The sequence below is a fragment of the Streptopelia decaocto genome (assembly GCF_964273445.1).
Source record: "Streptopelia decaocto genome assembly, chromosome: 7".
Classification (NCBI taxonomy): domain Eukaryota; kingdom Metazoa; phylum Chordata; class Aves; order Columbiformes; family Columbidae; genus Streptopelia; species Streptopelia decaocto.
In genome coordinates this window covers 52,660,483-52,673,766 of record NC_138661.1, presented here as the reverse complement: position 1 = coordinate 52,673,766, position 13,284 = coordinate 52,660,483, and the positions used below count along the sequence as shown (strand labels likewise).

The 13,284-nt window shown below is 36.8% G+C and overlaps 1 protein-coding gene across 3 annotated transcripts in view; it reads right to left on the bottom strand.

Moving 5' to 3' along the window:
* KCNQ1 (potassium voltage-gated channel subfamily Q member 1) overlaps nt 1–13,284 on the bottom strand; it is a 353,917-nt gene that overhangs the window by 240,834 nt on the left and 99,799 nt on the right. For all 3 annotated transcript variants that reach the window (XM_082057566.1, XM_082057567.1, XM_082057568.1), the window contains exons 7-10: nt 8,007–8,117; nt 5,399–5,494; nt 3,005–3,127; nt 1,840–1,981 (exon numbers count right to left, since the gene is read on the bottom strand). In XM_082057566.1, the coding sequence (XP_081913692.1) occupies nt 1,840–1,981; nt 3,005–3,127; nt 5,399–5,494; nt 8,007–8,117 (472 nt within the window). The remainder of the gene's footprint in view (nt 1–1,839; nt 1,982–3,004; nt 3,128–5,398; nt 5,495–8,006; nt 8,118–13,284) is intronic.

Here is a 13,284-nt window from a genome sequence, read left to right as displayed (position 1 = left end):
TTAAGTGATCACAGAATCCAGACAAACAGTAAAATAAATTATTTAATTTATGGGTCCCCATCTGTTCACAAATATCTACAGAGCATTTTTACAGGAACAGATGCATGTACTTCAGAATGCACAATAATGGAGGTCAAATCTGGAAACCTTTATTCCAACCCAATCTAATAATTTAGAAATGAAATCTCAGCTATATGCTCATATAACTTAGCTACTGGATGAATTATACTTCATTTATATGTAGATTATCTTTTCCTACTAGTTATACATATAGAAGCAATTTTTCTCAATTAAAATCCCAGAGTTCACCTACTCACATGCTCACTTTTTGCTTTGCGATGAAACTGTGGGTGCGACTGTGATTACAATTGTGAGAAGGTACATTTTTGTCTGTCTAGATCTCCTTGGCTGCAAAAGATTTCCTAGAAACTAAATGGCACTGGACACACATGAAAAGCACAGCAAACATTACATTGTCATAAACTGGCATGCCATAGACAAAATTATTTTCCTCAACTTACCAAGCAATTTTAACATTCCTGTTTGTCCTGTATACTTGTAACAGTTTAGAGAGAGCAGAACACAAATAGAAAAGAAAAAAGATAAGTGTCAGAAGAAATTAGAGAAAATGCTTTATTGAAAGCTTATAGAGCTGATTTTTGAAGAGGCAGTAATAGGCTACCTGCAAATCATATTGTCCTTTAATCAGCTTATAAACTTATTGATAAAAGGTGGGACTGTACAAATCTAAGCAGCATTTGTACAGCTCATTCATTGGATTGTTTTGAAGAAAAGTATCTGTACGCAAAGCCTGATATACAGACTAAAATTAGTACTTGTCCACCTTTTAACAGCTGTCGTTTCCACCACCAGATGCAATTTGCAACCATTCCTAAACAGAGGCCAAGAAAGAGTGGAAAAGCATGGATATTACAGATGAGACAAGACAGAAGCGTACCAAAAGGTAAGACTGTCTGCTTGAATTAAAATATGCCTGGTGTCAGCCCATTTTGCTATCTTATTTTAAAGGTCATTAAATTTAATCAGGTCAGCCAAATTGAGGAGAAAAAAACATAAATACTTAAGGTATCTATAATCCATAAACCACACCTCATTCTTGTTGCCAAAATTTGAGTAATACACATTTAAAACTTCTAATAAAAGTAAATTTGTAGAAAAGCCACATTGTAAATTCAGAGTTATTCTGGAAGTTCATTACAGTTAAAGCAACTATAACCAAGCTATTAATTATAAGGTGGCTATCAAAGTTTTTTCTTCTTTTTCCTCAGACCATACCACTTCGTACAGTGACAGTTAATACAGATGGAACCATATTTATCTTAACTACTTCTGCTTTCAAAATTTGATTCACAGCCTACTCCACTGAGCAGATGGCAGGAACGCATGGTGGTTTCATGTAGCAGACTATGGGCAGTGCAGCCAAGACATGTCAATCCTTTTTGGTTGAAGTACAAGCACAATAGTAATGCATCTTGGGTAAATTTCACATGGAAAAGCTGACAGCTAATCCCTGTAGTTTCACTCAATTGCAGAACTGGGGAATGTAAGCACCAGCCTCAGAGACAGCAGCTCTTCTGGCATGCAGCAATGACAAATAATCTTAGTTTGTCTGCAGTGGAGCACGTTCATTAAAGGAATGGTTGAATCTCATCCAGACAAGCCAGCAACCAAAAGCAGAAAGCAAAGTATTATTGCTTCAGAAAGGCAAGAGCTTGTTCTGTCCTCATCCTCTCTCCTACAGCTATTAAAGAGAACCTGTCTGTAAATCACTAACAGAAGCCATTACAGTTACCGGCATTTTATAATGGAATTTCTTACCAGAATTTTCGTAAGCTTCAAAACTGAAATGAGGTTTCCTGTCCTCCATCACGTGGTCATAAGTGATGTGTGGAACAGTTAACATCCTATCTGGAGAAGCAGGCCCATTGTCCTTGTCTAACTTAAATTTCTTCTTTTTAACCTATAAATACACATATTGCATTACTCAAACCAAGCCACATTTAGTTGTCTCTTCAGTAATGTCTTCAATAGTAATGCAGTCCCCAATGAGCTATAACCAGTCAAAAGAGTGCCTGACCAATTACATTTTCACGATGCTATGCTGTGTGTTTCTCAGTAAGATTGTGCCCCATCCCACCAAAACTGGCTAATCCGTAAAACTCTGCACACTGTCATCTGCAAATCCCTTGTCTGCAGTAAAAAAAAATCTGCTAGCTCTGCAACTTTATAAAAACGCTTTACATAAATCAAACTATTCTCGAATATCTTTAACATTTTATGGATGCTACAAATCATACCTTCAACAAAAAGCTAATGGATATATTGCTACTGAACTCAGATGAACCTGGGATAATAGGGAAGATTTTTCCACAACATCCTCTCCTTCTAACTTGACACTGTGCAGTACTCTTACAATGGAGAGGATGAAGTACTACATAAGCTAAAGATTCTGACAAAGGGGTTTTGTGGCTGTTTTTAAACAAAAAACCTCGTAACTTCTGCAATCAGTTGATATGAAGACACTACCCTATGTAAGCACAAGATGTCTTCCCCACAGAAGTTTAGAAAGCCAAAAAAATAAATAGCTGACAGAAGGAGCAGGGTTTTTTTGTTTTTTTTAAACCAATTCAAAGTTACTGGTTTAAAAATAGTAATTTTCTTTTCTTTTTCTTTTTTCTTTGCTTATAGTTTGCCAAACAACAACAGCAACTTAACTAATTGATGTGCCTGAGTTAGGTCATTACTGCTCTTCTCCAAACCCATAGGTCCATTAAAAAAAAGTCAAGCCTGGGAACTGAAGCAAATCAAGTTATAGTTTAAAATGTTTGTACACAGACAATCTCAAAACTGAAATGAAAATGAAACTCTGAAACCTAGTAATAATCTGTAAAACAAACACAACAAATAGCCTGTAGAGAGTAAGCAATTCAACTGAATTTAAAAGATTTCAATTACTATAATAGGAAATGTTAGTTACTTGTACCATCACTGATTTCTTTGGTTTTGGACTGGGTGACAGCAAATGATAATTTCTGGCAGGTCTTCGGATGTATATTTTCCACGTAGAAGAGTCTGGGTTTTCTGCTGCGTAGCATCTCCAGGCAGTCTAGAACAAATGTTTTAAGCAATAGATCAATTAATGCAGTTGGATTTCAAACTATCTGTACTACAAAGTAACATCCAAGTAGCACATTATTAATTCTTTATTTAATAGTATTCTTGAATTTCCCCACTGGAAACAAACTCAGCATGGCTTAGAATCCTTATTTAGTAAACAGAAGCCACATAATTTGAACTGGGCAAACCAGAAATGAAGTTCGGTCTTTTCAGGTGCAACTTTTGTTCACATTTGCAACAAGCAAATAATAAGAGAATTCTAGACTGGACTCAAAAGATTGTGGTTGAATTTCTTGCTCTGCCCAAGTTTCCCTCTCTGACTTGGGGCATTTTGCCTATTGCATTCTGTGTTTCAGGTTCCTAGTCAGAAAACAAGATTTGTTCTTCCCTACCTTACAAGAGTACTATCAGGAAAAAAACAGCAATTGTGATGTGGTCCGTAAGGCTATATTCATACGAAGAAATAAGACCAAAAGCCTGACAGAACAGCACCAGTGGTTAACCAGGAGCAAAAACCCAAACCCAATCCTCCCTCCTGCCAACCACCAGTGACTAAAGTACTATGTTCTAAGACAGAATGGAGGAAAAGCAGGGCTAGGAAACACGATCAACCAGAAACAAAACACTAATGCATTCTCTCCTAAATGTGCAAATATATCAGAATTTATTAATAATTTGTCTCCAAATTAAAAAGGCAGATCCTCGCTTATGCACTACATGAAAAAAAGGACACATATGCACATACACAAAATCTGAAGTGGGAAAAGCCAGGGAACACCAGCTGAAAGAAACAAAGCAAGGCAGAATGACAGAGGAAAATGGGCAGCAGGTGGAAAGTAAAGGATCAACAATCACCATGTAATTCCCACTATGGTTAATAAGATACTGGAAAAAACAACTGGCCCCTAGAATAAAACAAGAAGGAAGACAGGAAAAAAGTATCACTCATTTCAGCTGTTGTCTTCCCTTATTTCATGAACTTCTTGGTTTAAGAATAAACTTTTTGTAAGTTATTTTTGAAGGACTTATTAAATCGGGTCTTTAGAAGTGTGAGACTATTAGTAAATCACAATTATCACTGTTAAGAATGGACAGTCAGCAACATATTGCCTATCCTCCACTTCTTAACATTTTAGATGGAGCCAAGTACAACATTCTGGACATGCAATCTCAGACTTCCCAGTAATTTGGAGTTGATTTCCCAAAGGAATCAGTGGGAACACTACAAACCCATTCTTTGCAAAACCATACCTTTTTCTGGCCATGCAATCCAAACGAAACACACTGAGTCTGAAGACTTTTGGCTAATCTCTGGCTATAACCAGAGCCCTAAATTCAAACCTTTTTCACGTTAACTCTGGGACTGTTTAGCCTCAAGCATAAACTTTACAGTTAGCTACTGTTTCCATAAAGAGCCTGACCTGGAAATCCACAATCACTCATGAAGCTGCAGAAAGAAGTCATATGAGAACAAAAAAATTATATGGCTTAGGTGTACATCTAGATTTCTTTTAGATTAGATCCCTGTGCGTCTAAAGCTACATGCAGATGCTGAGTGAGGGAAGAAAAGCTGGAAAAACCTAGAATGAAACAATATTAATACTTCTCTAGGGTGAAATGCTGGCTCTGCTGAAGTAAAGGATAAAATCTCATTGACCTTACTGACATTGAACTGCAACTGTGTTTTTAACAGAGGGGATCAAAATCTTTCTGCCCGTATGTTATCCCAAAGAAAAGACCGATTTTGTAGAATCCCAGGGGCTCCCAGCCACCTATCCTAGAGCTCAAAATGTTCAGACAAGATTTTCCTATTTAATATTCTGACTAAATTCTCCTACATTTATTTTTAAGAATTTACTTGTCCCAAGGAAAATGAAGCATATTTGACATTTGTTTTTACAAGTAACAATGTATTTTTCAGAAGTGCAATGTGACATTAAGCCTCCTCTCTGTTTTTCACTAGTGTCAGCATAATATTTCATAACATTTCCCCCATTTACATTATTCTGTAACTACATGATAGCTTTCAGTTTTGGTTTTAACCAGCTGAATTAAACAGTTTGCACTGATTTAGGGGAGAACTTTTCCACTGATCAGTTTACATTAAAGGTGGGATTTCCATAATCTTTTAGAATACTTCTATTTGTAACCCCTCTACAAATATTCATGGGAATCAGGCATGGAAATAGTGCCAACAGTTTTGGAAAAAAACCCTATAAATGGAAAAAAATGATAGTATGCAAAATGCAGAACTCAATACCTGTATGAGAGAGGCAGCAGCTGGAATTTGACGGTTGAAATGCTTCTGTCTTTGTTTCTGTTGTACCTTTAGGGCAAAGCCTGAACCAAGAATCCCCTGTGGGAAGAAAGAAAACACAGATCTAATTTTTTTTAGGGGAAAAAAACCCCACGCATAAGCTTGCCAAATTATGCTGTATTAATAAACTTCTATTCAGCATCATAAAACCCAACTATGATTCTAATTATTTAGAGGAAATTACTTAATACTGTTAAGTTTTTAGACTTACTTATTATTACTTGTTGAAATAAACTATGAATGCCCTGATCCAAAGACTATTTAAGTCAGCTGGACTCATGCTAAAGAGGGAACAGAAATGTTATTTCATACCCTCTAAAAGACTCATAAAAGCTTGTGCAGAGGAATGACAGAATAGGGAGAAATATTAACCTGATGTGTTTAACTTCATTTATGAGAAATAAAGCTTTGGCATAGCATGATTTAGGACACCAGGAAGACCTTTTAACTGTAGTATGGTATTAATAATTTCTATTTCCATATGTTAACCCAATGCTGGGAAGGGAGGACAAAGAAGAGGAAAAGGAATATTAAAAAATGGTCAGGACATCAACAAGCTCAACACAAGGCTATGTAATCCACTCTCAGGACAAGGGACATGGACTAATGGCTGGTGTAAAACCTGAAATAGTCTCCAGATGTAGTGTAACTAGTAAGTCCAAAATTAAGTATAGAGCAAGTCATTTATGTAGTCATTTGCGTAGCTATAGGCATATATAACAAAGATTTTAGTAAGAGATAAAAATGAGATCTTCTGTAAAATCAGCTTACATGACTACACCTACTCAACAAAAGCATAATTCATTTTCTACATATGGTAGCTGAGGTGTCAGAGCAGCCAGGGATCTTGGCTCAACCTCTAAGAACTGTATTAATCATCAAGAGTTTTGAAAGAAACAGGAAAGGCCCTTCCTATTATGTTAATTTAGTAAAGATCAAAGAGTTAATGATGCTTGAACATCACTCATGTGGGAAATGAACGATTGTTGCTAAATCCAGAACCCATACCAGTTGTGTTTAGCCACAACAATTACTTTTGAGTGAGGCCTCAGCCAGCTCCCCTTATTTAAAACGGGAACACGTCAGCATGCAATAGTTACTACCTATCAAGTAATTACTGCTAGAGCTTCAAACCCTAAATTTCCTCCTTGGGCCACCTCACGAGAACAACTTAATTCAGTACTAAAATCACACCGACAAACGGGTGTTTGCTGTTGTTTTGCTTCTACAACCAACTAGGGAAATATGGCAGGTAAATATAAAAGCATTGCTGTGAAGGTGAGGCTGATACACAATTATTTATAAAACATCTTTGCTGGCATTCAAGTTTGAGGAAACAAAACCCACTCTTCAATCAAAATAGTAGCTTTTGGCATTTATCATTTCATTTACCAGACCTCTCTCCAAAAAAGGAATAAACGTGAAAGAAAAGAATGAGGAGGAGGGAAGAATATACTTTAAAGGCAAACTGATGCTGGAGAGTCTGAAAAATCTGCACTTAATTACCATCCTTTGCAAAAGATTCTGTACTTTTAATGTAAGTGACTAATTTAAAAAAGCCACTGGAGCTTTAGTAGTTACTCTTCTATGTTGTGAAGAATTTCTGTGATGGTACTGGCTTTAAAGTATTCTTATCATCCATCCTGTCCTTATCCTCACCACTTCCCTGCCACAACTACACCAGCATCTGCTACACAACTGTTCGTGTCACTGAACTTCAAAACTTGCTGAAAAATAAACATTTTATCAGCACATTTTAGGTTGTACTAACATTTTAATAGCGCAGTTCAGGTGTGTTGCTAAATTTGTGGGGAAAAAAAAAAAAATCCTTAACTGCCCTCAGCACAGAACATTTTGGGTATTCAAAACACAGTCCAGGTTTCATTGACTTTGAATTTATCCCTGACAGTCAAGTGCCTTGTTTATTGTTAGAAAGTACTTGGGAACCTGTTCTCAGCGCCAAGTGCCATAACACCCTTAAGAGCTCAGTCCTAGGTCAGTTTTGAAAACCGAACTTTGGCCATGGGCAGACATTAATTTGGCAAAGAGCTGCCATTGGTGTCCCTGGCTGCTTATTGTTGCTTCTCTGCCAATAACACCTTTTCAGCAGCTTTGCTAGAAGAAGAATGTGTATGAGAACTCTATAGTTCACCCTGGACCTAATCAGTTCAATAAACTGTGAGTAAATGCCTTAAAAAGCCAAAACATCACTAAGTCACTGGGTCTATAACAAAATAGTATGAGAAACACTCTCCTTTACACTTCTGAGATGGGCAGAAAAAATACTTTGAATTAAACAACCCTTTCTTAAATACATACCTAATCTACTGTTGCATACACTAAACACTGCAAGTTTCCTTTTTTTTTTTTAGCTACTTACAGAAGCTCTTTTGCTTCTAACAGCTACATACGTTTTAACTGCAATATAAAAGTTAAATAAAAAGCTCTCATAACATCAGGTTAAATGAAAGGTTAAAGAATCAATAACAAGTTTCCTCTGACGACTAATGAGCCAACGCCAAATTGCCAGCAAAAGCACAAGATAACCTACCGCAGGTAATGCAAAAAATGAAATTGCAAATACTGAAAAACAAGATGCAATGGTCTTTCCTATCCAGGTCTGAGGCACTTTATCTCCATAGCCGATAGTTGTAACAGTCACCTGTAAAGAGAAATACATTGAGCATTACAGCAAGTTTTAATGTGGCTGGTCTGTTGTTCTTTCATCCTTTTTTATTTAAAGAAACATCAGTTGCATTCCTAACTCTCCCAATGACAGTCTGTGTGACATTAATGAAGGTGACTCTCCTCTCCAGATTAGCTTCCCCATCTATAATAGATGGCAAAAGGTACAGGAAATTGAATTACAATAAAATACATGTTTAAAATCTTGTAAAGTGAAACCATTAATTTAAGTCTTCATGGCTGAGGCAACTTTACAGCATATGAAGTTACTGGGATATGGGCTGCCTGCCCATGTCAGACACTTTCCTTAGGGGGAGGCTGCCAACAGTTCTGCATTGCTGATTTTCTTTATGGGCAGGAGATGTTTGCTGAGAGTATTACAGGGCTGTTGCACAGACAGGGTGTGTATATATAAATATATATACATATACTGTAACCATGGACTCAGACTGAGGTCACACATAAAGTATTCTAGAAATACTATTGGTAAAATAGGCTGAATATTGGCTGAAAAATTTCCATGCAGCAACAGATCCTGAAAATGTCATCTAAGGAATCACTAATTCATACAATACATCAAGAGCAAGAAGAGATAATTTAATGCACACATGCAGGAAACATCTGTTGAGTTTGGGTTTCAAAACACTGAGGTAAAGATTACCACCGTGCTGATGCAGCATAACAAGGCTTAATAAGTCATTATTTGCATGAGCTCAAGGAAAGAATGGATTTGTTTGAAGCAGAAAGACCGATTTGGCATCTGAGAGCAATTTAAATCCACCTACGTCACAAGCTATTTCTGAATTTGGAAATTAGAGAGATTTTTATCTGTGACTTTGAAGAAGGTGAACCGAATCAGAAGGCACACAAAGCTCTCCAGCAGCTGAAGCACACCTCAACTGCTAGCTGCTTGGATTTTCTTCTGACAGTATGGGCCTCAGCCCTCCAGGACACAGAGGATTTTAGTCCTGGACAATAATCCCCATCCATCCCCATCATGTCCTGCAACTGCTCCCAGTTTACCAGTCTGCTGTAACACAGACAACCCAGCCACTGTGGAAATGCTGGCAATGCCTCTGGGGGAGGAGAGAAGGGCAGATTTATAGAGACCAGATGGTTATTAAGGAGGTGAAAGGTTGAAGAACTTGTGTGTGAGGAAATAAAACATCATGACAAGTGCTTCAGGAAAAGTGTGGCTGTTGGCCACCTTAATAATTGCCCATTCCTGCTAAAAGATGAGACACCAGAGGAAAATCCTGTGGATGTGAGTTTTGACTGAGCTGTACCTCCAAAGCACACAAAACTCTCTACGGCCACCTTCTGAGCAACATCATGTGTCTGTCAAACACATGACAAAGGGACAGCTCAACCTGCTTGAGTTGGTGATGCTACACGGCTTTTGCAACTTACCAATGTTCAAAACATTCAAGTATTAGCATTTAATTTTTATTCAGGTTTTTAAAATGTGGCTTATTCCCAAAACTGCTTCCTATCCGACAAAAGTATTCAAAGACATTTCTAAGGTGAGTTTACATAAGTGCCTTTGCCTGTATTCCTAAAATTGTTGCTAAAATACCACCTTAGGGCCTGATGAAGAACTGAAGGGATGACTTTATCTCCTTGACATAAGAGGGTCAGTTTAAATAAATAAATAAATAAATAAATAAATAAATAGTAATTATAATTTGCTGTTCAAAAAATATGGTATAGAAAAGGAAATATAATTATGGGAAAATGACAGCCCCCAATACCTTCTTACATAAAAGACAGTGGTTTAGGCCCCAGTTTTTAAAGATACTTTCAAATTCTTGTCATTGAGAAGTTTTATCAACTACTCTGTGTTACAATCTTAACATTGTGTTTAAATATATACATTAATTAGAAATGTGAAAAGAAATAGGTGCTTTTGAGCTGACTGAAGTATAACTGCAGAAAATTTCATATGCAACTGAGAAGTATTTGTCTTCCCTTTCCCACGACCACTCACCCGTCCCTTGTCAACTAGTGTATAGCTGACATAGCGACATAAAAAGGTATTTTCTGTGCTGTTTGTTTGGGAGTTTTTCAAGAAGATATTTTGGAAACGGGGTAGCAAATTGAAGTGTGTGTTCAAGTTAATATTCTTCTCTGCCCTCATAGCTCTAATCCATCTACAAATGCATTGTATTCCAAAATTACATCTTCTTTTTTCCCCCAAGACAGATGCTCTTGAAACCTGTCAAGTTTCTGCCCTAAATGAATTTTTACAGCCAGATTATTACCCCTTAAAAAGTACAATACTAATTTTACAGCTGTAAAATAGCATCTTATAATGGAAATACTGACTCAACGTCTACTCTAGCATAGTAAATATGTTGGCATAATGAAATTAAATTGATACAAGAGCTAACACATTACATTTTCATTGCAAAGTAGCATGGAAAACTAATTGTTTTAATTAGGAACAAAATCATATTCATCCATTGACTATTTCAGAACTTCTATCTGATGTACATCACCACAGACTTGAGCATTAAGACTAATTTTGTTCCAGCTAAATATGCATCAATAGTCTGAAGGAGGAAACATGAAGCAAAAATCCCCAGAGCAAGAAGAAATAATAATGTTTGCCACCACTGAATAGGGAAGGGCTTTTATTCAAGGCTATCAGGCTAAAGTGAGCACAGCAAACTAATCAGGTGAGAAACGACATTCTGTCGACAAAATCCTTGCTGTGTGCCTTGCAAAAACCTGAATAGTTAAACAGCTACAAAATACAAGAATGCGTGATTCAGAAGTATCAAAAATGCAGACATCATGGGACTGAGGGAGCAAACACAAGCCAAAAGATGAAAAAACCCAAGCACTAAAACAAATAAGGGAAAGTCACCTTACAGAAAATACATTAACTACTTTGTTCCTAAATTTGAAACACTGAGACTTTAAAATGAATTGCACTAGGTTTTGTTTTGTGTACTGAATACCACTCAGAATTTTCTGACCCACTTGCAATACCCATTTTGATTAAAACAAGTCTTATAAGAACAATATCGAGTGACATACCAGAAATATCGACTGACTCCCTGACGTCTTTGCAACTGAAGCATAGTAATTTTGACCATTTGACAGTATAGTATTTGAAGTATAGTAATTTTGATCATTTGATCATTATTATAATGATTTTTACTTGGAGTGAACAGACAATTTTAGAGCTGAACTCAGTAGCAGACGTACAGTTATATATGGACATAAGCAATAAAACTCATAAGAGATGAAGCAGTTTGTATCCTGGGCTGGTCATTAACCCATCGTCAGCAGCTTAGATTTTACAGCACAGGGATATCCACAGCGATATGCCCTTCTGTGCCAACAGGAAGTGCCGGGAGGTCTGCTGGCCACCATCAGCCACCCTACTGGCCGAGTCACCAGCCAGCTCTGCCTGATGGACTCGATCTCACCAGCGCCAAACTCGAGTACGTCGAGGTCTTAATCTGTAGTAGAGGAGTTTCTCTTATCTAGAACTTGCTCAACAGAGCACTTCTGTACAAAAAACGGCAAGAACAGCAGCCAGTTGAAGTGGTGCCCTCTACATCTCTGTGTGACGTGGAAAGATGTGCTGGAGAAAGTCATCAACATGTGCACACAGTTCCACTCCAATTTCTGAACTGTTCTCATTGAAATTCTACAGCTATTTCTTTTCCATTCAGTATTAGTACTATACTAAACCTCACCAGATTTAATAATTATACTGAAAAGAAACAGCATTATCCAAGTACAAGGGAAAAAAAGAACGCTCAAGCATGCACAAGGTAACCAGTTATCTTAGGAGGGAAGTTTTAAACCATCTTACTGTGCTATTGCAGAAGAAAACCAGAGTACAGCTAGTTTCAGCCTCCTACAGACCCACCTCAACAGGAGTTCCATTTGTGAAATTTAAATGAAAGCTAAATTCCTTAATTAGATTTTTTCTAGATCCTGACACAGAAAATTGTCTATATTTTGAAATATTTTACTTTTGCTTCATCTAATGAAAAACAACTGCTGAAAATTTCAGAATTCTTTCAAACCTATTTTTTCTAGCTCCTTGATAACTTTTGATATAGTTTTAAAGATTTGGAAATTAAGAAGTCCCAAGAGTGTTCTCTACATGTAAGAATATCTACCTCTGTACTCTTATGTAAGAATTTTAAAAGCTTTCTCCACATCTACCTCACAGATCTTCATTAAATAAGAGAATATGTAGTTGGAACTGCTCATGGAGGTAAAGCTGAGAGATGAGAAGGCAGTTGTAAGATGCGGAGATTGCGTGCAAAAAAAACATTTAAAAATTCTAACCCTCACATCTTCTGGCCCCCACTTTAGAAATTCTTAAAATAACCAGCCCCCTCCATAAAAACCCAAACACTTCATCCCAGCAATTAGAAAGAAGAATAAAAGGAAATATAACAGGCTCATAGTTGGTGTTCTTGACTTGTAAACCACAAAAGGAATAAAAATGAAGTGTCTCCTTCTGTCTAACACTGAAGTCAGTGTACAGTCTTCAACAGCTTTTTTAATTTAGAAGAGGGGAAAAAAAAGGTTCTGAATAACACAAGACCCCTTTTATGTGGCAGTTCTTCAATTTTTATGTTCAGCTATTTATAAATTAAATCAGATTTGTTCTAATTTAGCAAAAGTTCTATGCACGTATAGTTTCAAGTGGTATTTTCTGCAACTTTTCAGCAAAGCTTTCCTACAATTTGACTTTCAATTTACATTAAACACACACTAATAGGTTTTGCCAAATAGGAACATTGTTTTATGTATGCTTCAAAGTAAGCACACTTATCAATGTTTTGTTAAATTCAGTCCTTGGTGAGAAAGCATATATCAATGAATTTAAGGAATAAGAAACTCTTAACTAAAGCTGGTAATTACAGAGAATGGCTCCATCCAATTCAAAGGAATGGGCAGAGTGTAATATTCATGCAGGCAACATTTAATAATTGCTTGTGGCAAACAGCGTTCATGATCAAAGAGACTGTTAGCACAATCCACATAATGGTTTTCCTGAAGGATGTTTGTTCAGATGTGAAGGTTGGAAATTGTGTATCATTCAGTGTGTATCAAAAAGAGACCTCCCCTCAGTCTGCCTGAGGCACCATTGAATTTAGTGCTTAAGGATG